Source organism: Eurypyga helias, unplaced genomic scaffold (genome assembly GCF_000690775.1).
Source record: "Eurypyga helias isolate BGI_N326 unplaced genomic scaffold, ASM69077v1 scaffold21340, whole genome shotgun sequence".
Taxonomy (NCBI): Eukaryota; Metazoa; Chordata; class Aves; order Eurypygiformes; family Eurypygidae; genus Eurypyga; species Eurypyga helias.
The window spans coordinates 11,331-37,407 of NW_010228006.1; the positions used below are offsets into that span (position 1 = coordinate 11,331).

Below are 26,077 nucleotides of genomic sequence, written 5' to 3' on the forward strand. Positions count from 1 at the left end.
ACCCTCCAGTAACAAAACTTTCATAAAACCATAGTGACTGATGTGAATTCTTTATCATTTGCATCCTGTCTCAGCTTCTGCAGTATTTGGCTCAGGATGACTGTTACTGCTACCTGATGTATAGTAACCCAGTTCATTCCCTAGATAATGGATGATTGATCACAAATTTGTCACATTTGGATTCTTCTGGGCTTTCCATGCTATTCCAAGATTTAATTTCTTTCCAGTAAGGCAGGTCTGTCTGTCTGTCTGCCTCAGGAGCATGCGGTGCCAGTAAAGTATGCAATGCTGGAACTAATAAAGTGGAGCTGTTTTCACAATTTGTTTACCCTCCAAGGAAAAAGAACTAAAAAAAAAAAAAAAATCTGAAGAGAGAAGTTTGCCTATGGACTGTTTATTCTATCAAACATAGCTTTCATGTTAATTGTTTCACTACTTTACAGTGATTTTGTCAAAGTAACTGGTACTTAGAGACAATGAGAAACCATGCCCTGAAATTAATCTGACATCAAAGGCGGCGGCATAACTTCTGAAGAAAACCGGTAGGTTTACCAGTTAATTTCTTTGCCTGCCACACTGACGTCCCTCTAAAGACTTCAAAACACTTAAACAATATGCTGTGCTCCATAACACAGCAATAACTTCCTGGGAAAGTGAGAAGGGGTTGTGTCCTTTCCATCAGCAACTGGTTATAGATCATAGAATCACAGAAGGGTTTGGGTTGGAAGGGACCTTAAAGATCATCCAGTTCCACCCCCCCTGCCATGGGCAGGGACCCCCTCCACTAGACCAGGTTGCTCAAAGCCACATCCAGCCTGGCCTTGACCACTTCCAGGGATGGGGCATCCACAGCTTCTCTGGGCAACCTGTGCCAGTGCCTCACCACCCTCTCTGTGAAGAACTTCTTCCCGGTATCTAATCTAAACCTCCCCACTTTCAATTTAAATCCATTCCCCCTTGTCCTGTCACTACAGGCCCTTGTACAAAGCCCCCCCCCCAGCTTCCTTGTTGCCCCTTCAGGTACTGGAAGGCTGCCATAAGGTCCCCCGGAGCCTTCTCTTCTCCAGGCTGAACAAGCCCAACTCTCTCAGCCTGTCCCCATAGCAGAGGTGCTCCAGCCCTCTGAGCACCTTCGTGGCCTCCTCTGGACTCGCTCCAACTGGTCAAGATCCTTCTTATGCTGAGGGCTCCACAGCTGGACGCAGTACTCCAGGTGGGGTCTCACCAGAGCAGAGTACAGGGGCAGAATCACCTCCCTCGACCTGCTGGCCACACTTCTGATAAAGCCCAGAACACGGTTGCAGGAGCTGTTCCTACATCTTCAGCAGGGTAATACCCGATGGCTTTTCACGTTGGAAACTTCAGTGTGCCAGGAAGGCAGGTACGACTTAAAGTGGATGATACATGAACTGATCTGCACCAGAGCATCCAGAAGGCTGGCTGAAGCCAAGGAAAACAAGGTCCTGGGCAGCCTATCTCACCTCTCCTTCCCTCCCAGCCAGGCTTTAAATGACATACTGCTGTCACAAAATCCGTGGAGTAACTGGGAATTGCTAGCCGACTTCTGCCTCCTACTCTGTTTTGTTTCTGTGACTCTCACTTAACGAGGTTAATTCTATCTTAGCATTTTGGGGTTTGTGCTGATACTTGCAGCCATCCAAAAGCTTGCTGTCAGTGTAACTGAAAAAGGAAAGCACACGTTGATGTTTATCAGACCCGATTCATACAGAGAGATATTTGGACCCTCTTCTCTATATAATGACTAATTGAATGATAATAGCTTTTGACAGACACCGTAAAGAATAACATGCTTTCTGTAGTTTTAAGCATGTCCACACAGGAAGAATTGTCATCACTTTCGTGTAAATACATAATAGTTTTGAGACTCACAACTTGGCTTAAATCCCAGAAGTCTCTGAGACAGTCACATAGACATGTTAATGATTTTGTACGTGATTAGGAGGCTTACAAACTTGCTGTGTGTAATCTTGGAAGCCAAATTAACAGTAAAATTAGAAGCTATGTGTGTAATTTTTTCCTAACGAACTGTTAATCAATACCCTTTTAAACACTATCTGGATGATCAAACTGTTAATATGGAAGTACATTCCTTCGTAATCTTACATAAATGCAAGATGCCATGTGTGTATTTTCAAAGGGAGAATGAAGTGCCTCAGGAGACTGAGTTTCCGGATATTAAAGCACCGATCTACAAACTCTGAAACAAGACTCTGGGAAGTCAAACCAGATCCTTCGCTGCTTCGCCAGTTTTTGAAGCAAGTGCTAGGCTAACACGGCATGGGGAAGCCAAAGGGAGTATGAATGTTGGGGGGCTGTGTGTGTGTTGTTAAAAGAGATGATCACTTCTCTAGGACTACTTCCTCTACTCCGCATACAAATCTCATCTCTCAAGTGCTCTGATTAAAATCAGCGAGTTAAACCTCCAAGCTGTTCAGTACGTAGCTTTGCACTGGGTTACTGTATCCCAGACCCAAATACAAGGTTTTAAGACAAAAGCTTATATAATTTTCCCCCACTGTATCAGTTTGTCTAATCTTAAATATATTGCCTTATTTCACCAACCATTTAATAGTTACTGTTTTTCTATTTAATTATTATTACGGAATTACTTTTAAAAAACAGTAATTTCTTATGACTAATTTTTTTTTTTTTGCAGCCTTATGAATTTTAGAGCCAATGACAGAAGAGAATCCCTTTTATTTATACTATCTTATTCCACGTTGGTCATTAAGTAGCCATTTTGTAACTGATCATGTAAGTCTTTGTCTAAGACTACCTGTTACACAAACTGTGGGAAAAGGATTTGTAAGAAAATGGAAGACTAAATAAGGCCTTGAATAGCTTTATTGAAATCTGTATAAATAAACATGCGCATTTCAAATGTAAACCCAAGTGAACTCAAGTGCAGACAAAATTTTAACCTCTGTCATGCAGGAGGTTAGTTTACATTTAAAAAAAAAAAACCTCAAAGCAGCTTTAAAATACCAGGATGAAACACCAGTTTTAATATCAAGGTATAAAGCAAAGCCATGTCCAACATACCTCATTTATATCCTGGTCAAATGCAATTTTTTAAACTTTTTAATGCTAACATAAATAAATAATTTACCAAAGTGTGCACTCACAGAGTGAACTTTTATTTACAATACACAATTTATAACCTATTGTATTTGATTAGTTCAAGTGAAGAACATCATACTTTTTGCTTTTTTCCTTTTCTTTTTTAAATTATTTGTTTAAACAGTGGGACACAAAGCAATTCTCCAGGTAGTAGATATGTGAAGTGTGCCCCCCACACGTCAGAGCCCCCCTCAAAGGCAGTACTGTATACAAATCAACAATACATTCTTCCTACTAGATCAAAGGGAAAGTAGCAAATGAAAAAAAATGTTTCAAACTGTCACACTTATTTTGGCATCCTGGACCCCTGAACATAGTTATCTACAAGCCAATTCAAAGTTCGTATGCCGTATATTCTGTACAGGTTCTGACTTGAACATGCAAACGCCAATTCTCTTATAATGAGTTACCTTTTCAGACAAGCTGTAAGGCTGTGGTGAATTCCGTCAGGAACACACAAAGAAAATGAGCAGGCCCACCTTTAAAGCCATTTTGTTCATTAACAATTTAAAGGCAGGTTATATTGAAAAAAATTCTCATCTAAGCCCGATACACAGTCATTGCTATGGATGCAGGATACTATTGAACTCTGACCCTATCACAGAGCAGTCTGTAAGCTGTCCAACTACAAAAACCGGGGAGAGAGAACTTACAGCACAATTTTGAATTTTGGACTGACACCAGATTAAAATTATGCATGTCTTGTAAGCAAGATAACAGGAATTATGTCTGCAGAGTAGATACCAACAAGCAACAAAGGATACTTATATTTAATTGAAAAACTTTTTGTTAATGCAGCATGAAATCCAGAACCTGTTCCACAGCAGCAGTAAGATGAACACAATATTCTGGATGCTCAACAATATCACAAAAGGTTAAAACACCTTTTCAAGCTATTTCTTCAATTGTGACCAAATTAAAAAAGAAAAAATTTAGGGAGAAACAAAACGTTGCTGTTTCAAGAAAACTACTGCTTAAATATTTAGGACATTTTTACTTGTAGCCTGTGTGACAGCCTAAGGAACATGTATATCTTCATCCAGAAACTAGACTTGGCAGTAGTATTCTTGCAGTACTAGGAAAATAAATGTCAGAAGTCCACAGATTTAACATTGTAGTTATTAACTCACATCCAAAACAAAAGAAAACATGATCCATCAGAACAGCAGCAGAAAACTTTAAAGGGGTTTATTTGTGATTTCCTATATATAGCTTGTGAATACAAGACTGTAAATGCGTTAGAGACAATTTCTGTTTAAGTTTTTATTGTTTCACTTCAAGTACTGCACATGTTAAAATGTACTAAAGATTTACATTCTGTTATCTGAAATTCCCCATCTCAGATTTTTATTCTTAATTTGGTGGGCAATTTCTCTCTTTCAATAGGTATCCCCGGTAAGAAAGTCTCTTTTATGGCTTCTAGTTCTTCCGTTAGTTAGTGTGCATACAATTTTCATTTTCTAGATCATTATCATTTTCATTACTGTCTTCATCGCTTTCTAGCGGGATGCCTGTGGCAGCTGAAGCACTTTGTTTAGTTTCCCGGTCAAGAGGGAAAAAGCCAGTTCCACTGATCGTGTCCTGTCTCTGGTAGAAGAGCACATATGCTGCTTTGGACTGCAAGAGAGAGAGTGTAATATGCTCATAAGGCTCCAGACAAACTATTTACAATCCAAGTGAATCCATTTTGTTTGTTTTGCTTCCACGGCTACAACAGAAAACTACAAAGAAATACAAAGCTTTCATGCCAGTTATTTTTGCACATCGGAGCAAACCATTTCTGTTTTGTACTGCCCCTTGAAAGGACACAAACTTCTACCTACAAACTGACTGCAAGGTTCAGGATTTACTCTTCACTGTAATTCCCTCAGGAAACATAATCAACATTCTTAATTTTAGAAACGCAAAAGGTACTTGCCACTATTTGGTCCTCACACGCAGCGGACACACTACTGTCATCAAAGTAGTACCATTTCCCATCATCTTTATTTTTTGCAAAAGCAGTATCTGGAACAAAAAAGTACAATGTCTAAGGACTCTGTATCTTCATAGATGTAATACAATCACTTGCCTGAGTCTGTTACTGTTAAACACTTGAAATTTAACTAACTAAACCCTGTATCACTCTTAGACTGGCACTTTCACACTTCTCTTAAGCAAAGCTTAACCAGTAACATTCCCCTTCTACAGAGAATGTAGAGTGATAAAGGACATTCCAAATAAAATCCCTCAGACACTTTTTCATTTTTCTCTCATCTTTCAAGGAAATGCACAATGTACAAAAATACAGACAAGTAAGACAAAATCTGTATTTTTACAGAGTTCTTACAGATTCACAGAGTGGAAGGGGTTGGAAGGGACCTCTAGAGATCATCTAGTCCAAGCCCCCTGCCTGAGCAGGATCACCCAGAGTAGGTCACACAGAAACAAGCCCAGGCGGCTTTGGAAAGTCTTCAGAGGAGACCCCACCACCTCTCCAGGCAGCCTGTTCCGGTGCTCTGTCGCCTCACAGGGAAGAAGTGTTTCCTCATGTTCAGGCTGAACCTTCTGTTTCCGGTTTATGGCCATTGTCCCTAGTCCTGTCACTGGACACCACTGAGAAGAGCCTGGCCCCATCCTCCTGACACCCACCCTTTAGATATTGATAAGCACTGATAAGATCCCCCCTCAGCCTCCTCTTCTCCAGGCTAAACAGACCCACCTCTCTCAGCCTTTCCTCAGATGGAAGGTGCTCCAGGCCCTTCATCATCTCAGTTGCCCTTCGCTGGACCCTCTCCAGTAGTTCCTTGTCCTTCTTGAACTGAGGAGCCCAGAACTGGACACAGCACTCCAGGGGAGGCCCCACCAGCGCAGAGCAGAGGGGGAGGATAACTTCCCTCGACCTGCTGGCCACGCTCTTCTTAATGCATCCCAGGATGCCACTGGCCTTCTTGGCCGCGAGGGCACACTGTTGGCTCATGGTCATCCTGTTGTCCGCTAGGACTCCAAGGTCCTTTTCCCCAGAGCTGCCCGCCAAGAGAACAGCCCCCAACCTGTACTGATCCATGGGGCTGTTCTTCCCCAGATGCAGTACTTGACACTGGCCCTTACTGAATAACATTTTCTCTTTTCACAATATACATAGCTTCAAGTATAAAAGAACATTTATCCTTTAAAGCTCATTTAATAGATTTTTGTGTTTGAATACTTGTGAAAGCATTTCAAAGTAATGAAAAAAACTGTCCCGAAACCATTAAAAAAATGTCACTGATTCCAAGAGTACTTAAAGATGGAAGGAAAGCTGACATGTAGATTGGTGATACTGAAATCAACTTACAGTGCCCTCCTCCCATTCCTCCATAGTGGTTGGAGACAGCAATCAAATTGTAGCGGCAAGGCCCTGCATTAGGATTAATAAGGAACTCTGACATGTCCAAGTCACTGTTTAAAAATAAATAAATAAATAAAGCCAAACAGAAACCACACACACGAAAAACAAAACAAAACACCAAAAGAAGGTCATGTTAATAATACTTTTAACCATTTCACATTCTGGTGGTCTTTAAGCCCTTTACTTTGTATTCCCCACAAAACCCACAAACACCAGACTATACACTAACAGTGCCCCTCTCACTCTGCAAGGAGTGGAACAGGAACCAATCATCTTAACCGAAACTACTGATAGAGCTCTTCCACACTTAGCTACTATTGCTATTTGTCCAAGTTCATACTTTTCACCTACAAGTGTTTGGTTGTCAAGTGTTTACTGGATGCCCAACATGAAGCTGAGAACAAAAGCATTTTACATTGTTGCTGGACATGTGTTCTAGTCATGCTAACTTTTACACTTCCAGCACCAAAATATTCAGGTTGCTTACTTTACTGGGAAGTCAACCAATGTATCCAACTTGTCCCTCATATATCTGCTGTAGGAAAAGCGCTTTAGATGAACTACCAGTACAGGGGGCAGAGACCACAAGTCTAACTTCTTGGTAGCTTGCTGATGTTCTTTACAGTTTGGACAATACCTAAAAGATTAAAAAAAATCAGTTTTCAGTAACTGCTGTCTCAATGTATGTTAAAATACATTACTGCAAAGCCAGTAACACAGGAGGAACTGAATGAGCAAAAGCTGAAACACACACATGGTCCATCTTTGGTTACTAATGCCAGTGATATCCCTTCCAGTTTAAAAACAGGTAACAGTGATTACTGGAACCTGAAAAAACTCCTTACTGAAAACCTTGCCTCCTTTGTATGCAATTACTAAACAGGCTGTGACTTAAGTTTCTGGTCCCTGCAATGTGTATTTGAATCGTTCAAGAACAATGGCTTAGGGGGGAAGGTAAGTAAGAATAGCGCACGGAAGCAACTCTCCTGTGAGGTGGTCTATGCATATTCTGCATCTTGGTATCTAACAAGTAAAGATCTAGGAAAATAAGAGATGAGCCCTAATTAGAAAAGACCGCACAAGTGGTTTTGCACAGCAAGATCAGATGAAGACCAGAAATTGGGAGAACTGTGAGGGCAGGCTGTAGTTGAAGAACTGTTTTCCCAGTCGGCTTAGAATAATTGAACTAAAATAGCATTGGACTAGGGGTGATGAGCTCTCACAGGTTACACCTGTGAAGACCTGACAAATGAATAAAGAATGTGATTAATGACCTCTGGTGAGATATATCTAGCAGCAACTGTTTGACTTCAGCAGTAGTTGTATTTTGCAGTTTAAAAAATGTGCTGCAAAAATGGAAGTGCTTCACCACACTTGAGTTATGTGGTACCTCAAACAGTCCATCCAGTGTTGTATAATCTGTCCAACCCAAAAAAACCCAGAGAATTTATCAATCAGAGGAGGGACTGGAGTCCGGGATCAAGGAGGATCTCTGGGAGTCTCCAAAACTTCTAAGTATCCACAAAAGTGGCAGACCCTTTTTTCAAACTTAATCCTGAGATTCTTGTGTGGATGCAGGATTCTTATCTGCTAAAAAAGTCCCGAAGAAGAAAGATCTCATGGGAACATCCTTTAACTGTGAATATTCAGATACGATTCCAAATCATAATCTGGAAGAACCATGAATCAGAATAGAAGTCTCTACCAAAAACTTCATGGTTGGAACACGGGTTTGAGAGGTTCTACTAACAACAGATATCCCCCATCCCACAAGTTGTTTAAGCACATCCCTATTTCATACGTTATAGAATCACAGAATGGTTTGGGTTGGAAAGGACCTTAAAGACCATCAAGTTCCAAACCCCTGCAAGGCAAGTTATGTATTTGCATAAAAAACTTCAGGCTGTACCAACCAGTGGATCACTGTTCACAGACAAGAATATCTCATGGATCTACCCTCCCTCCTAACTCTGAATGCATTAGTTGTCTCCCGCACAAACATGACCTTCTGTACATGGTAACAGTTTTAGTTAAGCAATGGATCAAAATAGAAAACAACTGAGAATCTTCAACTGTGCTTGAAATAACAAAATTCAAAACACCATTAAGAAATCAATTAGGTATCTCTGCAGATGTTCAAGTGTGGTTTTGACTACATTTTGAGAAATACACCATAGGACATGACAATTACAATTTTTTGTCCTTACCATGGGTCTTCAGCACCTAGTTTTTCCTTTGTTGTGAACAGCTCAATGCAATCTTTTAATTTCACAAAAGGCTTTTTGGGAGGTTTATATTCCACACTTTCATGTTTTTCAAAATCCTAAAGAGAAGTATTTCTTGAGTTAAGAGAACAAATGAAACAAAACTGATTTTAGTGATGTCGTCTTACTATGAACAGTAACTACAAAGCTCCTATATATGGAAAAACTGATCAGAAACCATTCAAGTAAAAAGTTTTCACTGCTTCAGATTTAATTCCAAATTAGTAAGCCTCAGATTTGCTAATTACTTAGATGTGTAAATGAAGTTTACTTATGATAACATATTTACCACGAATGACGTGAAAAAAGAAGCTTCTTTTGAAGACTTACAATCTTTTACGTCACATTAATTAAATTGCATTTTTCACATTTACGTTTCATTAGTGTTGGAAAGTAGAGCAACATAAACAGCTTACCTCTGCTGCACTATCATCAAAATATCTCTTCTTCAGTTCAGGATCCCAATCCAAAGCAAGGAAAGATCTTTCTAAGATTAAACATATATTTTCTCTTATTTCTTGCTCTACATGAAATTGTATTAACTATGGACAAACACTCTTCAAAATGAATTAACCAATGCTATCATGAATTTGAGGTTAAAAAATTCAAGCACAACTTCTGCATTTCTGAGACTTAATTACAATAACCTATTAATTATTTATACAGGTTTACTGTTGGAAAGAAAAGATATATCAAATAGCACACAGAGAATGACACACTATTCTATGGAAAAGAAGTCAGAAAAAGGCATCAGAATCAAGTGTTTCCCAACCTGCTGCCCATGACTTACCATCAAGCCTAGGTTGCCTATCATCAAATCTAATATGTCTGGTATCATCTTTGATGTAGTTTATGTCAGTATTGCCTAAATTATTGAACTGGAATGTAAACAATCGCTTTTTGTGTCCCGTGAGTGGTTGACCTTTGCATGTATCCTCAGTACATAATCCATTTTCTGAGTCATTGTCACCTCCAACTGAGTCTTCTGACTGGCTGTTTTCATTCTCTGAAGGAAGTTCCTGATCCTGGCTGGATTCATCATCTTGTTCATCTGTTTCCATTTCACCTGAAACAAAGTAGAAGGAAGAGGAAGAAATGAGATAGAATAACATTAATTGAAAGACATTACAGAATTAACATCCGTTTCAAATTGACTACAGAATACTAAATGAGCTTAGATATTCCAGTCTTACTTGGAGATCCTTCCTCGTGTATTCCATTTGGGCCATTACCATTGATACCATGGTCCTTACAGCAGTGTATAGATCCTTCAGTGTCTTCAGTTTCAGTACAGGTTTTTACATATCGGCTAAATATAACCAATGAAAGCAACAGTTAGAACCAATAGATTTTAAAATATTTACACTGCTCAAGCCAGATAATTCAACAGTTACAGAAATAATTTCTAGTTTACTGTACTCCTGTCCTTTCTGATTTATTCAGCATTAATAGCTTTATTGCCTAATACGTCTACTCTCACCGGCACATCTGAAATTCTGCTCATCTATGATCTTATGATTTTAGCAGTTACTTGATTTTATGCAAATTGGTTCTTAGTATTAGTATCTCTTTCTCCAGAAGTCGCTTCTTCAACTGTTCATTAACCACAGTTTGTTGTGGTGGTTTTTTTTTTTTTCTCTTTACACCAAAAAACCATGTATAGGTTCACTTACAGAGAAAGTTACATCACAGAAAATGAAGCATAAATGATTCTAATCTCTTCCGCATAATACTTACTCCGGTCTAGTTTCAGAAAGTGTTTACCATGTAGTTTTACAACATAAATTACTACATAAACTCGTATAATAGATACCAGAGGTACAATCATAGCAGAATAATTGGCAAAACATTTCCATTTTACCAAGACCTAACAAGCAGCTTTGTATACAGCAGAATTAATTCCCGTAAACTGACAATACAGATTGACTCTTTACTGTTTTCTCAAATAATTTTTGGATCAGGTCATGCTAACAAAAAATTAAAATCCACACTAGTTCACATCTCAAGTGGCTAAAATGTTAGATTTAAATATATTTAACAGAAAGCAAATAAAAGACAAAGTACTTTAATCAGTTAGCAATGCATGTAAAGGTAAGTGCCTACTGATTCCAACTATTAGTACTATTCATACCAAACACATTTTTCTTTAAAAAATAACCTTACCACATTCTTAGCAACAGCAGGTTATACAGTTTATCTTCAGTGTTGTTTCTAGGCACTGCTATGAGAAAAGGCTGGCCAAACAGTGAAGAACCACTATGGCTGTAGCTAGTGTGCCTGCATTTTTCCCTTAAACAAACAGGAATTATAACTTGTTCTGTATCTTCTGTTCTATTGATAGCAATTTCAAACCTAAAAGAAAACCAACAAGAAACACAAAGGATAACTATCATTTAAAAGGCTGCAGAGGGGAAAAGATAAAAAAAATAATAAAACCCCCAGATTTGTCTTTATCTTATGTCAAGGCTTTTAATCTTTTGCAAATACCTAAGCAAACTGCAAAGAGATATGAAGCATGTTCTCTGTACTTACACATAAATGTCATCACGTTCCATAATACTACTCAGATTTTCATCCATGCCAAATATCCTGTGGAATCTATGATTGTATATATCAGTAACAATCATCTAAAAGAAAATGGAGTATACATCATTGAATCAGGTTAATGTGTGTTAAAAATGTTCATTGGTGTACTTCATATAAGAAATTACTCTTACCTTATCTGCAGCAACATCAGACAAAGCTGACAGTGCTGTGCAAAGATCCAATATATTTCCAATTTTGGGAACAACTACTTTGTACTAAAAAAAAAAAACAACATAGCACTTCAATTTCTGAATAGAACAAATATACATTAAAAAAAAGCCCAACATATCACATTCAGTATACTTCATGTACTTCTTTCAGATTCTTGAACTTAAGGCATAAGGTATGTAAATCGACTAACACAAATTCCGAAAGCAGCTGAAAACATGGTAGTTATCTTCACAACTTTGGTCATACAAACAGACATACTTTGAATATTACATTTGTTAGTTTATACAATGCTTCCTTTTTTAATGTTATTTTACTTTTTCTGTAAGACAACTAACAGCACCAATTACTTAGATTTGTATTTCAACAACACCTACTTATTTAAGCATTTAAATGGCATGCACACTATTGACTAGGTTCTTAAATATGGTATACAACAGAAGTTGTTTATAGAGTATTACTGAGAAAAAAGCAATGGCAGGCAATGGATGAAGACTGAATTCTAATTTCACATGCAGAGAGAGAACCTGACGATAAATCAAAGAAAACCTCTGTGGCTCCCTTAGTGCAGTACCCCTGCAGTTTGTAATGAAACTCCACACAGGACTCTTACCTGTTATTTGCATAATAAATAAAGAGAGGATTAATTAAAAATAAGGTATTATAACTTTGTAATTAACTGCCAAGTACAGCATTTGTTAGGTATCTTATTAAGTCCTGTAGTTATTTAGATGCACAAAAGACCTATTGAACTTGTTCTCTTCCCAAACTATTCATTCCTGAATAACCACCTCCTATGTCATACAGGGTCATCTTCGACTGCTGCGTGTCCCTTATGCAAGTCTCTTCTCACAAGTAATTAAACTTCTAGCAGGCTCATCTCCCACTAGTTAATGCACGTCCCTTTATTTTGACTTCCCTAACCCATCTTGCCCTTGAGAACACTCCCTTTCCCCCACAGTACTCTGATTCCAGGTGTTGCAAGTTTGTCTAAATGCCCATGTCTTATTTCACCTATCCTCGCTTACCCCATCAAGTACAGCTAGAACCATTTGATCATTATTTTGTTACCATGATCTGTGTACACAGTTTCATGCCCTTCTAAGGTGAATACTAACATCCCTCCTAAAAAAGGCAAAAGAGATGCTCTTTACAAAGAATTGTCATCAGCAATTTTTTCTTATGACTAGTAAGTGACAGCATAGAAGAATTCAGGACTACCCAATATCTACAGTCATGGGGGTTTTTGCACCACTTCTTACAAATATTTGCCTTCTGAGGCTAAGAAACCAAGGAATTAAGTCTGGATTAAGTGTACAATTTTTTTTTTTTAAATAACCATAGAAATTCATTATAGCAACACTAAACCAAAAAATGAGTACAGCATACATTTTAAAAATTAAGAAGCCTGATTATCACATCCATAAAGTAACTATCAATATCTTCCTTGAACAGACAGAAATATATGAAGGTATGTAGAGTCTTCCTCAGGCTAAGTGGGACTTCAGAATACATACCAGAAAACTAGAGCTTGTTGGATTACTTATTGTACTTACAAATTTCAAAAGTGTCAAGGAACTCAGGTTCATTGTTAATGCCACATAACTCGGGAGTTTTGTACACAAACTAAGAGGCTTACCTGCATAGGCTTTGCAAGTGGATCCGTTCTAACTAAATAAACTTCCAAAGTGCGTTCTTTTTTCATGGGTAATGGAAGTGTCAAGTAACAAAAGGGATCAAAGGTTACGGATATCTTAGCGCATTCGGGACAAACTAGGGTGGATTTAAAAAGGCCGTGAAATATATCTACAATGATGGAATCATTTCTTTTTAAATGGTTTTCCCAGGCTTCTTCAGCAACCACCTGCAATTACAGCACAACCTGGGTTATGACAAAGTAGTAGGAAATGAATAGTGAGAATTATTAGTAAGTATACTTGATAGAACATTCTCAGTTACCACCTGAACATAGAAATCTCTCTCCAAAGGACCCTGTAAGATGTTACTGCTGTTAAGAACTGCAGGTTAAAAGACATACACTTTTTCCAGGACAGAGATTCTGTCAGCGGTATTACACAGTCTGAAAGAGACTTCAAGTGGTTTGGAGCGAGACAAAAGCAAATAAAACTAAAAACTGCCATCTGAAGTAACTCATACTCCTAACAGAAGAGATTTCTATATGCTTGTAGCTCAATGCTAGAAGAGCTTCCCTGAAGAAAGAGTACTGGGGAGAGACAGAACACTGCATACTGTACGCATAAGAATAAAAGAATGGAAATTGTGTTTCCAACTGAACTCAGCACTGAATTGAACAAAAATGTCTTAACAAAGCCTTAACACCCTCCCACCCCCCTCCAGTTATCTTCAAATCGACAGAAATTTACAGAGGTACTTGAACAAATCTCCCTTTTAAGGTCTTATTTTCTGAATCTCTTCCAGAAAAAGCAACAAGCGATCAGTGTCCCAACCTTTCAGTGCACAACCACACAGAAGTATCTTGTAACCTACAGCCATGACTAAAATGTGATCCTGCTCTGGCAGGGGGGGGTGGACTAGCTGATCTCTAGAGGTCCCTTCCAAACCTCTCCACTCTGTGAATTTGTGAAGATCAACACCAAAAGCACTACCTTGTCTGGTCTCCCATCAGCATCCTTTAACTGAATATAAGGCTTTTTCCTAATTCGATTCAAATCCTCATGTAGTCCATCCAAGAGAAAAGCCAGTAGCTCTTGACAATCTTGTTGTTGATAACCAGAAAACTGTGGTGCAAATCGTCCCACTTGTGTCTAAAAAAAAAAAAAAAAGGAAAAACAACAAATACTTATGGTACCTTAGCTGTGACAAAGAATAAATACTTCCAATGTGCTATAGCAGAAAGCTGAAAGGTAAAATTTATAAAGTTATATGAGATAAGCTTTTCAATGAAGACAGGAAGCCAAAACTACTTCTCAAAGACCAAGCAAAGCACAGGACAGTTGACACTTACTTTAAAATGCATCCAAGTTTTTTAACAGTTAAATGAATGGACTGCATGCTGATGAATATTACTTCAAATTCTTATTCTTGCATATTTCCATAACTTTTGTATGCTTAAACTACAAAACCAAAACTGTACATTTAGGTTGAATTCCCTACTGACCTTAAATGCTCTTGGGGTGACATAGCTGTATTTTCCTGACCACATTTGCTTGATAAGCTCTGCATAAGATTTTGCTATTTCACCTCGCATTCCTAAAGGATTGTCAAAATTCAGCTCTTCTTGGTATTTATCGTTGAGGAAGTACTCTGTAAGAGGAGGTGTGTTGCTGAGACACTGTAAACAGAAATACAGAATTTTTAGAATGGCGATTTGAATTAGTTCTAAACAAGGAATATTTGAATGTTGTTAAAGCAGCCAGGAACAATACTTTAAACTGTAATGGCTAGTGCCCACAAGGTAAGGGAAGAAGGAGAAGAGAAGGAGGGGGAAAAAAAAAAAAAAGTCTTTCCCAGAAACAAATGGTTTTAAACCAAGACTGGCTGCATCTACCGTTACAAGTTATGAGCAGATAATATTTTTCAAAAGGTTTATGTCAAAGTTCATTTAACAGAGCAGTCCAGTCAACCACAGTGTGACAACACAATTTGTACTTAGGTTCAAAACAAGTTAATACAGGAATAGTAACTTTATAAAACTCCTTTCTGAAAGTTTACAGGGCCTCAAGAAGAGACTGCATAGGTACTTGGAAAAGGGAGCCAACGGGCCTTATTAAATGAAATTACACCACATTCAAAACAGTAGGTAAGCAAAAATAGTTGAAAACAGCAGTGATTTTTTTGGCAGGGATGGGAGGGAAAGGGAGGACATGGTGCAATTCCTTTTCTTCCCAGGAATCTACTTACGGATGCTGTTGAAGACAGCAATCTATTTTAGATTTGTGGGTAAGAATCAGGGAGAAGGTCAACTAGGCAGATATCAAGGTGGGATGATGTTATGTAACCCAACCAGGATGAAGAGGCAGATGAAGTATTCTATAAGCAGCTGACCAAAGTCTCACAGTCCCTAGCACTTGCTCCCAGGGGGATCTTCAACTTGCCAGATGTCTACTGGAAATGCAATACAGCAGAGAACTAACAGATTTGGAGGTTCCTGGAGTGTGTGGAAGACAACCTCCTGACACAGCTGGTGAGGGAGCCAACTAGGGAAGGCACCCGCTGGACCTGCTGTTTGTGAACAGGGGACCTGTGGTGGTTGGAGGCCATCTTGGGCATAGCGATCATGAAATGACAGAGCTTTCAATTCTTGGAAAAGTTAGGATAGGGCGATGAGCAGAACTGCTGCCTTGGGCTTCCGGAAGACAGACTGGCCTGTTTTGGAGCCTGGTTGGCAGAGTCCCTTGGGAGGGACCTGTGGTGGTTGGAGGCCATCTTGGGCATAGCGATCATGAAATGACAGAGCTTTCAATTCTTGGAAAAGTTAGGATAGGGCGATGAGCAGAACTGCTGCCTTGGGCTTCCGGAAGACAGACTGGCCTGTTTTGGAGCCTGGTTGGCAGAGTCCCTTGGGAGGCAGTCCTGCAGGGCAAAGGAGTCCAGGAAGGCTGGGCATTTTTCAAGAAAATAAAACGTTAAAGGTGCAGGAGCAGGCCGTCACCATGTGCCAAAAGACGAGTCGGCAGGGAAGACAACTGGCCTGGCTGAACAGAGAACTTTGGCTGGAACGCAGAGCAAAAACGGAGAGTTTATGACCTTTAAAAGGGGCAGGCAACTCAGGGAGAATACAAGGATATTGCGAGGTTTTACAGGGAGAAAATCAGAAGGGCCAAAGCCCAACTAGAACTTTACCTAGTCGCTGCTGTAAAAGGCAATTAAAAATGTTCTATAAATACATAAAGCAATAAAAGGAGGTATGTATGAGGTTCAACAAGATCAAGTGCCGGGTCCTGTACTTGGTTCACACCAACCCCCTGCAACGCTACAGGCTTGGGGACGAGTGGCTGGAAAGCTGCCCAATGTAAAAAGGCTTGGGGGTGTTGGTTGACAGCTGGCTGAATATGAGCCAGCAGTGTGCTCAGGTGGCCAAGGCCAATGGCATCCTGGCCTGCATCAGGAACAGTGTGGCCAGAAGGACTAGGGCTGTGACTGTCCCCCTGTATTCAGCACTAGTGAGGCCGCACCTCGAATCCTATGTTCAGTTTTGGGCCCTTCATTACAAGACAGACATTGAGATGCTGGAGCATGTCCAGAGAAGTGCAGTGGAGCTGGGGAAGTGTCTGGAGCCAAGTCCTGTGAGGAGCAGCTGAGGGAACTGGGATTGTTTAGTCTGCAGAAGAGGAGGCTCAGGGAAGACCTTACTGCTCTCTACAGCTACCTGAAATGAGGTTGAAGAGAGAGGTGGGTGTTGTTAAATGAGGGTGAAGAGAGAGGTGGGTGTTGGTCTCTTCTCCCAAGTGACAATAAGACAAGAGGAAATGGCCTGAAATCGCACCATGGGAGGTTTGGATTGGATATTTGGAAAAATTTCTTCCCTGAAAAGGGTTGTCAAGCATTGGAACAGGCTGCCCAGGAAGGTGTATGAGCCACCATCTCTGGAGGTATTCAGAAGGGAGGTAGATGTGCCTCTCTGCAAACAAGGGGAAGAACAAAAATTTTAGCTCCACATATGCTACTGTGCAAGATACGACAACTGAGGCTGGAAGAATTACAACTTCATTGAGTTGGGAAGAAGAAGTTATTCCTACTTCTGCCTCATACTGGTGTAATATTAGAAAACAAAACCATCATATGCTGTAGACAGCTGAGTTTCATGCCCATATTGCACTCTTTTTTTTCTCCCTCCTCACATAAAGCTTTCATGGGCTGTCAACAATATCAGTTTATATTTGTACGTAAAAGTCATGAAGATTACAGAAAATTCCTCTTTTTCCCCTCTAACAACTTCCACGTTCCAAAATAAGATGACACTGATAGTACTGAAATGCACAGCTATCTTTCTGAACACAGCAATTTCTGAGATATAGAGCTGACATCTGTTCTAAAATACCAGATGTCACAACTTTTAGAAAGGTAGCTGGTAAAGGAACTGCTACAGTTGACCACATCACCACTCATCTTTTCAACAGAACTGACAAAGCTAAAGAATAACAAACATACTTACTTCTTGAAAAGGTTTACAATGGAGAACTATTTAAGATCATGATTAAATTCACTGGGAAAAAAAGCATCTAGAAGACAGTTTGAAAGGAAGCCTACGTTCTTATTTTCTCACGATGTGATATGTTGTAAGTTACCAAAGATGAGTTACAGAAAGCATCAATTAAAAAAAAGAACTATTAGAACCAAGACAATCTACTAGACAGCAAGTCATCAGATTTATGTGCCCTGTTCAACCTAGTGGTTTGGTTTTCTGTTTGTTTTAAAACATAGATGTAGGTAAACTAACATGAAGAATAACAGAAACCTATAAAGCTGAACAAATAGAGTAAAACTACAGAAAATCGTTTGTAAACTAAAAGGTAATAGAATGGCCCTTCATTTCAGGTACTGCAGTCTCCACAAGCTTTCTTTAAGCAACAAAAACTTCTGTAAAGGGTTCTGTTTCTGAACCCAAACTGGTTGCTTAGCTAAATGATCATGGGAAAACAATGGAGCAGAATGTAGAAAGTCCAAGACCAACTATGAGACACCACAAAAGAGAAGGATCAGTCTTTAGCATGACAAAGGTTAACACTGAAATTCTAGTTCCATGTTATATATTAATTACTTGGGAAGAAAAAAAAGGAAAAAATAAAAAGTTTTTTTCTGTAGCAGAGCAATCTGCAGATAACAATTATTTATGTGATCAATATCAAGGGATCATAATCCACCTCCAAGAAAATCAGACAAACAGTATGACTGGACAAAACAATGATTTACACAATCTGTGCATCAACTGTATTTTGCAACACTGCATGCTTTGTTGATGTGTGTACACATGCAGAAGAAAGATCCCATTTCCCACAGAGCTCTAATCTCTGGTATCCCACCAAAAGGGCAAAGCAGTATTTCAGAAATATCCACAGGTGGCAGCACAGCAATGCTTCAGGATATTCCTATTTTTCTAATGTTTTGCAGCTTAGAACACAGGTCAGAGGCTGTGATCCCTTGATCACCTCTGTGCTCTCTCACTGGACTTGCACCAGTACATCCTCGTCTCCCTGCTACTGGGGAGAAGTGAACCCAGCACTCCAAGGGTGTCTTGCCCATGCTGAGTGGAGGGGAAGAACCACCTCTCTCACCCATCTGACAATGCTTTTCTCAGTGCAGACCAGGAGGCTGTTGGCTGCCTTGGCCACAGGGGCACATTGCTGGCTCGTGTTCAGCTTTTTGTCCAGCAGGACACTGGGTGCTTCTCTGCCAAGCTGCTTTCCATCTGGATCATGCACCCCCCTACACGCCCCAGTGTGTTATGGTGCCTGGGGTTATTGTTCCCCAGGTACAGGCCCTTTTATTTCCTGTGGTTGAACTTGCTGAGGTTCCTGTTTGCCGCCTTCTCCATCCTGCTGAGGTCCCTCTGAATGGCAGCACACCCATCTGGTGTATCAGCCCCTCGTCCCAGTGTTGTGACATCTCTAGTCTCACTGAGGGTGCACTCTGCTCCATCATCCAGGCCAAAGCCTAGAGCACCCAATATTCTCAAGTAGAATTCCCCAGACTGCCATCCAATACTATCCAGGCTCATCCTTTCGTCACTTCCAAGATCAGACAAGATCAAACATGTTCAGAGTGCTTCGGCTATAGGCACTACACCTCTAGCCAGAATAATCCATTGTTAACTCTGATAACAGTAGGAGATGAAATTAATGGCAAATTAGTGCAGTGAAATGTATGCTTTAATGAAAGCAATGAAATTTCAGTTTCAGGAAATGTATGACTGGAAAAAGGGTAGAAAGGAAGTGGTGGCAAGAGGAAGGAGACAATAGAACTTGTGGTCTGTGAGAACGTACTGTGTTAAGAACATGTCATACTTTCACTAAAAAGCACTTCCATGGATCACGTTAAACTGTGAACATGACTTTCTTTGAGAGACAGAGTAGGTGGAACTGAAAGATACTTTACACTTCCTTGCTAAGAAAGCTGCCAAATAATGCATTAGAAAAAACACACCATCAAGGACATACTAAAGGTACCATGCCAAACTGAAAGCTGCATTGCTAATTTTCTTACCCAGAGCACTGTCTTGTGAATCAGCAAAATTGTATTTATTAATTTACACTACAGTTTCTCAGAGCTTATTTGAACACTTGATTCCCTAGATATAACTGAAAAGCAATAAAGTCAAAGCTGACATGATTTAGAATGCAGACATCAGAACTAAATCCAGTTAAGACAATGGGATATTGATGTGAGCTGTAGTTAGTTACACTGTACAAGACTCCTAAAGGCAGTAACCCATGCTTGTAATTCTCATCTAAAAGGTTATTTTTAAATCTACCTATCTCCAAATTCATGTATACCAGTTCAACAAAGGTTTGATTAGTAATCAAAATCATCCTTGTTTTTAATCAGTCTAGCCTGATGAAGCATGTATCGTCATCATAAAAAAAAAAAAACCAAAGACAATTCTGGTTCACACACTAGACATAAAAATATGTTCTCTTTTATTTTTCTTTACAATAGCATAATGACGCACTTCAATAATCAAGCGAGGTTATATGTAGCATTTTTATTTAGAATGGACACTGCAAAATGTGTGCCCGTCCCCCTTTTAGCCATCTTTCATGCAGTAGGCTAAAAAAAAATTGAATTACTTCCTGCACTGTTCAAGTTCTCTTCAAGTATCCTCATTAAAACATTTTTAAAAACAAGCATAAATTGAACCTTATGGATGTCTTACGTAAATAAAGTATGGAATAGCCATGGAATAACCCCACATACCACTACAGGCTGTTGGCTGTCTGGCTAGAAAGCTGCTTTGCATAGTATGACCCAGTGGTCCTTTTCTGTGGAAATGTGGAAGAGCCAGGACAGCATTCCTGTGGGAAAGGTGCTGAACTGAAAGCTGGGCTAAAGACAAGACAAGACTAAGGGGAGAGCTGGTGGCTGTGTGCAGCTACCTGATGGGAGGCTACACAGAAGTGGTGCCAGACGCTTCTCGGAAGTGCACACTGACAGGACTAGAGTAGCAGATACAATCAGGAGGTGGGATCCATGAGCATCCTGGGGTCCTTTTTAAACCAAACTATTCTCCGATTCTATATACAAAGGGGGGATAGAAAACCGGCACAGACTGTGAAATTCTGGAATATTTACTCTTTTGAACAAATTTCAACAACTTCATAAACTTAGCTTACAAATGTGTCTGAAATTACTTTTTTCCCAGAACAGGCTAAAGAAGGAATTCAACATTGTGGGTTTTTTATTTCACCCTAAGAAAGCAAAACGTAAGACAGGAACCCTTGTGGGGACACAGGAGGAGAGTAACTGAAGTATGCCTGGCTAAGATCTAGTATCTTTATACTCAGCGGGAAAAAAAATGGGGATGAGAACTGAAATACACTTTACAGTTTTTTGACATAAGACTGCTGGAACTCGTGTTTTGTCATAAAAGAACTAAATAAAACCAAACTAAGCTACTGATCTTTCTGATTATTAATTAATCTACCACTGCAGTTTTCACTTAGAAGTAAAAGGACTGAGGTTTGTCTTGGTAAGAGTAATACTAAGCATACTAGTATTTCTCTTGCAATCAGCAAAGAAACAAGCTATTACATTCCTGTAAAATATCTCATCCATGAAACAGCAGCTATTCAAAGAAGAAAGGTCAAAGGGAAATATGTTCAAAGGTTCCTTGCATTTTAACCTGTGCACCAGAAGTACATGATAATTAGTTAGAAATAAGAGGCCTAGTAATCCACCACTTTTTGACACTGCAGCACTACAATCTGTACTCAAGGACATCTCAAAGTGAGAAAGTATTTTTTGTGACATGCATGCATAGCAATCATTACAAAAAGCAAAGAATTGCACTTAAGGGTTCACTCATGTAGAATGTTGGTCAAATCTGACACTGGTTACTGTGCAAAACCAGGGGAAACAATGAACACAGCTATGTAAATCAACTTTTCTAGTATACCAATACAGATGTATTATTTCTCCATTTTAATCCTACCCTGCCACTTAATAGAATCTCTTGATATTAGTTTCCAGACATGACAAAGTATAACAAGACAGTAGTTTCCAAGTAATCAGGCAAGCTGTTATTATTCTAAAGTACATACCTGAATTGCTGAATTCATGAAACAAGTATTCCCCAAGTTACTCAGGCCACACAGGCCTGGCTGCTCATTATGTCTTCCTGGCTCTGAATAGTCATAATTCTTATAAGCAGTATATGATGGGAGACAATAGTTTGAATTTTTCACACTGTAAAAAAACAAAACATCTTTCACAATGTAAACATGTACTCCAGCACTTTACTACATACAAGTACTTTATAAACTTAAATGATTAAAAATGTTACAGTAACCATGAACAAGAAAGGATTTTAAAGAAGTATTTAACTTTGGTAATAACATCAATTTCAATTTAAGTCACCTGTGCAAACAGACAAAATCTAATGTACTGTAATAACTGGAATGATGATATCCCTACCCCTTTTTGATAGGAGCAGCTTCACAGCTTACTCTGTTCTTCATTGCTCCATCAAATTTAATACACTCTGACTTTAGACACCACCAGCAGCAATCAATCATTTACGTCCCTTTTGCATCCTGCTACTGCAAGAGTGAGGTCGGTGGGAATGGGAATGTAGAGTTACAGGTGAAAGCTGAGATTTCCAAGGCCACTGTGGCACAGCTGCCTCACTGCATCAGGGATTCTATTTATAGCTTCCCTGCTAGGACAGCACAATCCAGCATGCAAATGCAGGAAAGCCTTGAGAGGTAAAAGAATGCGCAAAATGACTCGTAACAACTTCGTTATAAATCTCTGTGATGCATCTGTTTAGAGAAACTGGAGAAGACTGGAATAGGTAAAATGGTAAGATTTAAAGCAATTCGATTCCAGATGAAATCATGCATATACTAAATATAGAATAGCCCTCAGAACAGTAAAGTAAGCATATCTGAGAACACTGAAAAGGCAAAAGAATCTTGTGAGAGGATGCTCTATAATATTAGAGGCATTAGAAAAAACTACCAACCAGAAAGGTCAAAGTCTTTCTTAAACTATTTCAGGCACTGATCATCATGAAATCTGTGTAATAGTAACTCTGGCTAAAGTTCAAGAGTATTTATTTCTGCAGTCATTAAGCATTATTCACATTAGAAGCAACTTTAACAAAAATTTGAAAAATCAACTGCTAAGAATGGCAAGGAAAAATATGCCGTGCAAAGAATCAGTCCTGATAAATAATTGAGATTTATAATTTTGAAAGTCTGAGGATGCAAGTACCCAATGGCATGCTCCAGCCATTATTCCTGAACAGTATCACACTCTTTACAGCCAACTGAATTCCAACTTTTCCCTCAATGCACAATTACTCACTTTTCATGAGTAACAGTTGTTTTGTTTCAACCACAGCAATTATTGAGAATTTCAAACACAAGGGGAAGAAAGTTTCTCCCTCTTTTGATGGCCTCAAATATGTGTAGTTTATAGCTCCACACCACAAAGCTGCTGTTCTCAAACTTTTACATATGATAATTTCTTTTTCATAGTTGACTTTCCCTTTAGTCCTTCCCTTTTCCATACACATGCATTTTCCTCTGCTCTCTGGCTTGCCCCCAAACTAGCTAAGTGCTATTGCGTTTACTGGTCATTGCCCATGAAAAATCCCTGTAAAGTTGGTTTTGCCCATTCAGCTTTATCCTAACTTGATTTTAATTTAATGCTCCTCTCTCACAGAATCACTAAGGTTGGAAAAAACCTGTAAGATCTAGCTTCACCCTAGTTTACACAAGATACTTTTTGAACTCCAGGGCCCACATACCCTTCAAGCATCCTCCTTTACTCAACCCTTCTCTATCACTAGTCCCTGGTCCACTCATGCATGAGAGATCGCCAGGGAAAATTACCTTCCATCTCCCCCTGCAGCTGCAGTCCAGCTACTGCAACCAACCCCAATTCCTTAAACTGGCAAAGCCTTAGTTCCCCCCCGGAAGAAAAAAACCACAAGCTTGCCATTGGAGCTAAAGCAACCTCCACAGGGTAACCAACACCACCACCCCCTCCCCAATCCAGCTCAGCAGTGTACAGCAGCAATAGAAAGGCACATGCAGAGGGTACACGAGAAGGTTCTACTTTCAGCCCTGCTTGCTTCCTTACTGCTTCGTTCACCCGACTCAAAAACTACACTTTTCATACGGTTAACAGAAATCTCTCTTGGAAATTTAGATGTAGGGATAATAACCAGACTGAATGTAATTTTCCTGGGGATTTTCACTCCCCTTCTTTTCCCGTTGCTGCAGCATTCCCCTCTTCAAGAACTGTCCCTTAGGAGGGACACCAGAAAGCTAGGAAATGCAATACGCATCTTATGGTTATAGTGCATTCATGTGAAAGATTTCCTCAAACTAGCTGAGTAATGTCATGATAATTTAACTCAAGATAATTGTAATGCATATAGATTAAATGACTTGTATGTACTGTCCATATCCTGCCTTTACACTTCAAAACAGCTTTCAGATGATGATTAACCCAGAGCACTCATTGTGTAGTTGGAGTTCTGGGAAGCGTGGATTTGAAACAGAGAAGTTCAGAAAATCATTGCTAGCCCTGGAAAGGACACAGTTTGACAGTGGAGTGCCATATACCAACACCACGTGCTGCAAAAGGAATTTGAGTTACAAGAATGAGCCCAGAAAACGAAAAGTTCAGAACATTTACTGAGCTCTGTAACATTTCAACTATTTCAATGCCCTGCCACTGTGTTTTTGCAACCAGGCACTTTAACAAACCTGTAATCAGGTTTCAACAATTTTTTAGAGATGACTGAAACAACAGTTACAAAATGAAGAAACCAAAACTTCTCACTTCATTCCCCAAGGAAAATCCCTGTTCAACTGTTCTTAATCCCCTCCCCACATAATTAAAAAAAAACCCCATATGTGACAAAATGCTTTATATGTAACAGCAATAAACAGAAATTCCAGGAAGACCTAAATGATGCATGTCTCCCCCTGCTGTTCTGAATCAACTAAAACGTATTATGCTAATCCTCCTATGTTATTCTTTCAACAAGATCACCTGCAAAGGTAAAATAACATCAATGATCAATTATTTGGAATGCTCCATTCCATCAAATGCAAACTCATATTAACAGAAATGAAGGCTTTGGCCCTGACAAAATGTGTACAAGCTATTTATTTCTCTTATCTAATGTATGACTGGCTCAACAGACAATGGCACGTTTACCAATTTGAGGCTTACTATTACTCAGAATACTTCCACAATTAGAGAAGTGTTACAGAAATGTGTACCAGATAAAGAAACATGATGCTTTTCAGAGTTTTAACATATTTTGTACTCGATAGCCGAGCTACAATAATTGCAAAACCAGGCTTGCAACAACTCTCATGTATGACTATTACTACACACAACCTGTTGTTTGCTTTTTCTGCCTTACAAATCAGCTTTGTCAGCTAAAATTATCTTCAAAACAAACGTTGATATTTCTCTTAGTCACAGCATCTCATGTCCATAGGGAGGTGCCAATGGATCCTGGAAAGCCACAATGTATAATTTCGCTACTGTACTAAAGATAATGCGCAATGTAAGAGACAGTAAGGCAGAAACATGATAATAAATTCCAGGCAAAGCCAACATTAAGTAGTTAATTAAAGAAGTAAGGAAAAGACTATAGCATTAATTAATGGAAAATAAGTGCTTACTTAGACAAAGAGATATTTGTGAGAAGAGCAGAACATAAGAACAAACTGATCTTAACCCAGAATGATGTAATAAAATTAAATACAGAGATACATCTTCTCATTTACCTTTGGAAGCCAAAAATTCTTAAATGCAACAGTAAGTACTTTAGAGTACATAGCATATTAATGGATATGACTTCTCTGTCACTGAACTAGCTCATCTAGATTATGTATTCTGACAGAAGTGCTGCTGAAGATTCTGCTGTATTACATATTGCAGTGAGTTATAAATTTGTGATTTTAAAAAATATTTACTTTAAACTCGTTGTACTTGCATTATTGCACTGTAAGGAAAATCATATACTTCTGCACTGACTATCTGCCTTACGTAACATTCAGGTACTCAGCGTCTTGAGTTACAAGAGAAAAATGGCTGGTATTTCATAACACCATAGAGAACATGTACCTACTATCTGATTTACAAACGTTTAAGTTAGTTAAGGCTCTTCAAAGGACCGGTGCCTTATCAAATCTGAATTATCATTCACTTCCTTTTAAACATGTATTTCTGTAGAAAATCTTCAAATTAAAAAACGCCAAACCCAACAAACAAAAGCAAAAACAATCCCAGAATTTTACCTTAAGTTCTAAAAGCTCCCATTTTGGGCTCCAAGATAAACCAAGAAATAAAAATAAAATCAGCTGAAGCAAGTGAAGAA

General features: G+C 39.1%; 1 protein-coding gene across 1 annotated transcript in view; it reads right to left on the minus strand.

Moving 5' to 3' along the window:
- Positions 1 to 4,389: 4,389 nt before the first annotated feature.
- Positions 4,390 to 26,077, minus strand: part of USP15 (ubiquitin specific peptidase 15) — a gene marked incomplete at its 5' end in the record, with an annotated part of 42,382 nt that continues 20,694 nt past the window's right edge. The window contains 15 exons of the mRNA XM_010158201.1: positions 4,390 to 4,758; positions 5,060 to 5,148; positions 6,458 to 6,561; positions 6,999 to 7,148; positions 8,719 to 8,834; positions 9,192 to 9,262; positions 9,566 to 9,841; positions 9,969 to 10,084; positions 10,939 to 11,127; positions 11,308 to 11,402; positions 11,493 to 11,576; positions 13,169 to 13,393; positions 14,157 to 14,315; positions 14,669 to 14,842; positions 21,768 to 21,912. Coding sequence (XP_010156503.1) covers positions 4,573 to 4,758; positions 5,060 to 5,148; positions 6,458 to 6,561; positions 6,999 to 7,148; positions 8,719 to 8,834; positions 9,192 to 9,262; positions 9,566 to 9,841; positions 9,969 to 10,084; positions 10,939 to 11,127; positions 11,308 to 11,402; positions 11,493 to 11,576; positions 13,169 to 13,393; positions 14,157 to 14,315; positions 14,669 to 14,842; positions 21,768 to 21,912 — 2,179 coding nt within the window. The remainder of the gene's footprint in view (positions 4,759 to 5,059; positions 5,149 to 6,457; positions 6,562 to 6,998; positions 7,149 to 8,718; positions 8,835 to 9,191; positions 9,263 to 9,565; positions 9,842 to 9,968; positions 10,085 to 10,938; positions 11,128 to 11,307; positions 11,403 to 11,492; positions 11,577 to 13,168; positions 13,394 to 14,156; positions 14,316 to 14,668; positions 14,843 to 21,767; positions 21,913 to 26,077) is intronic.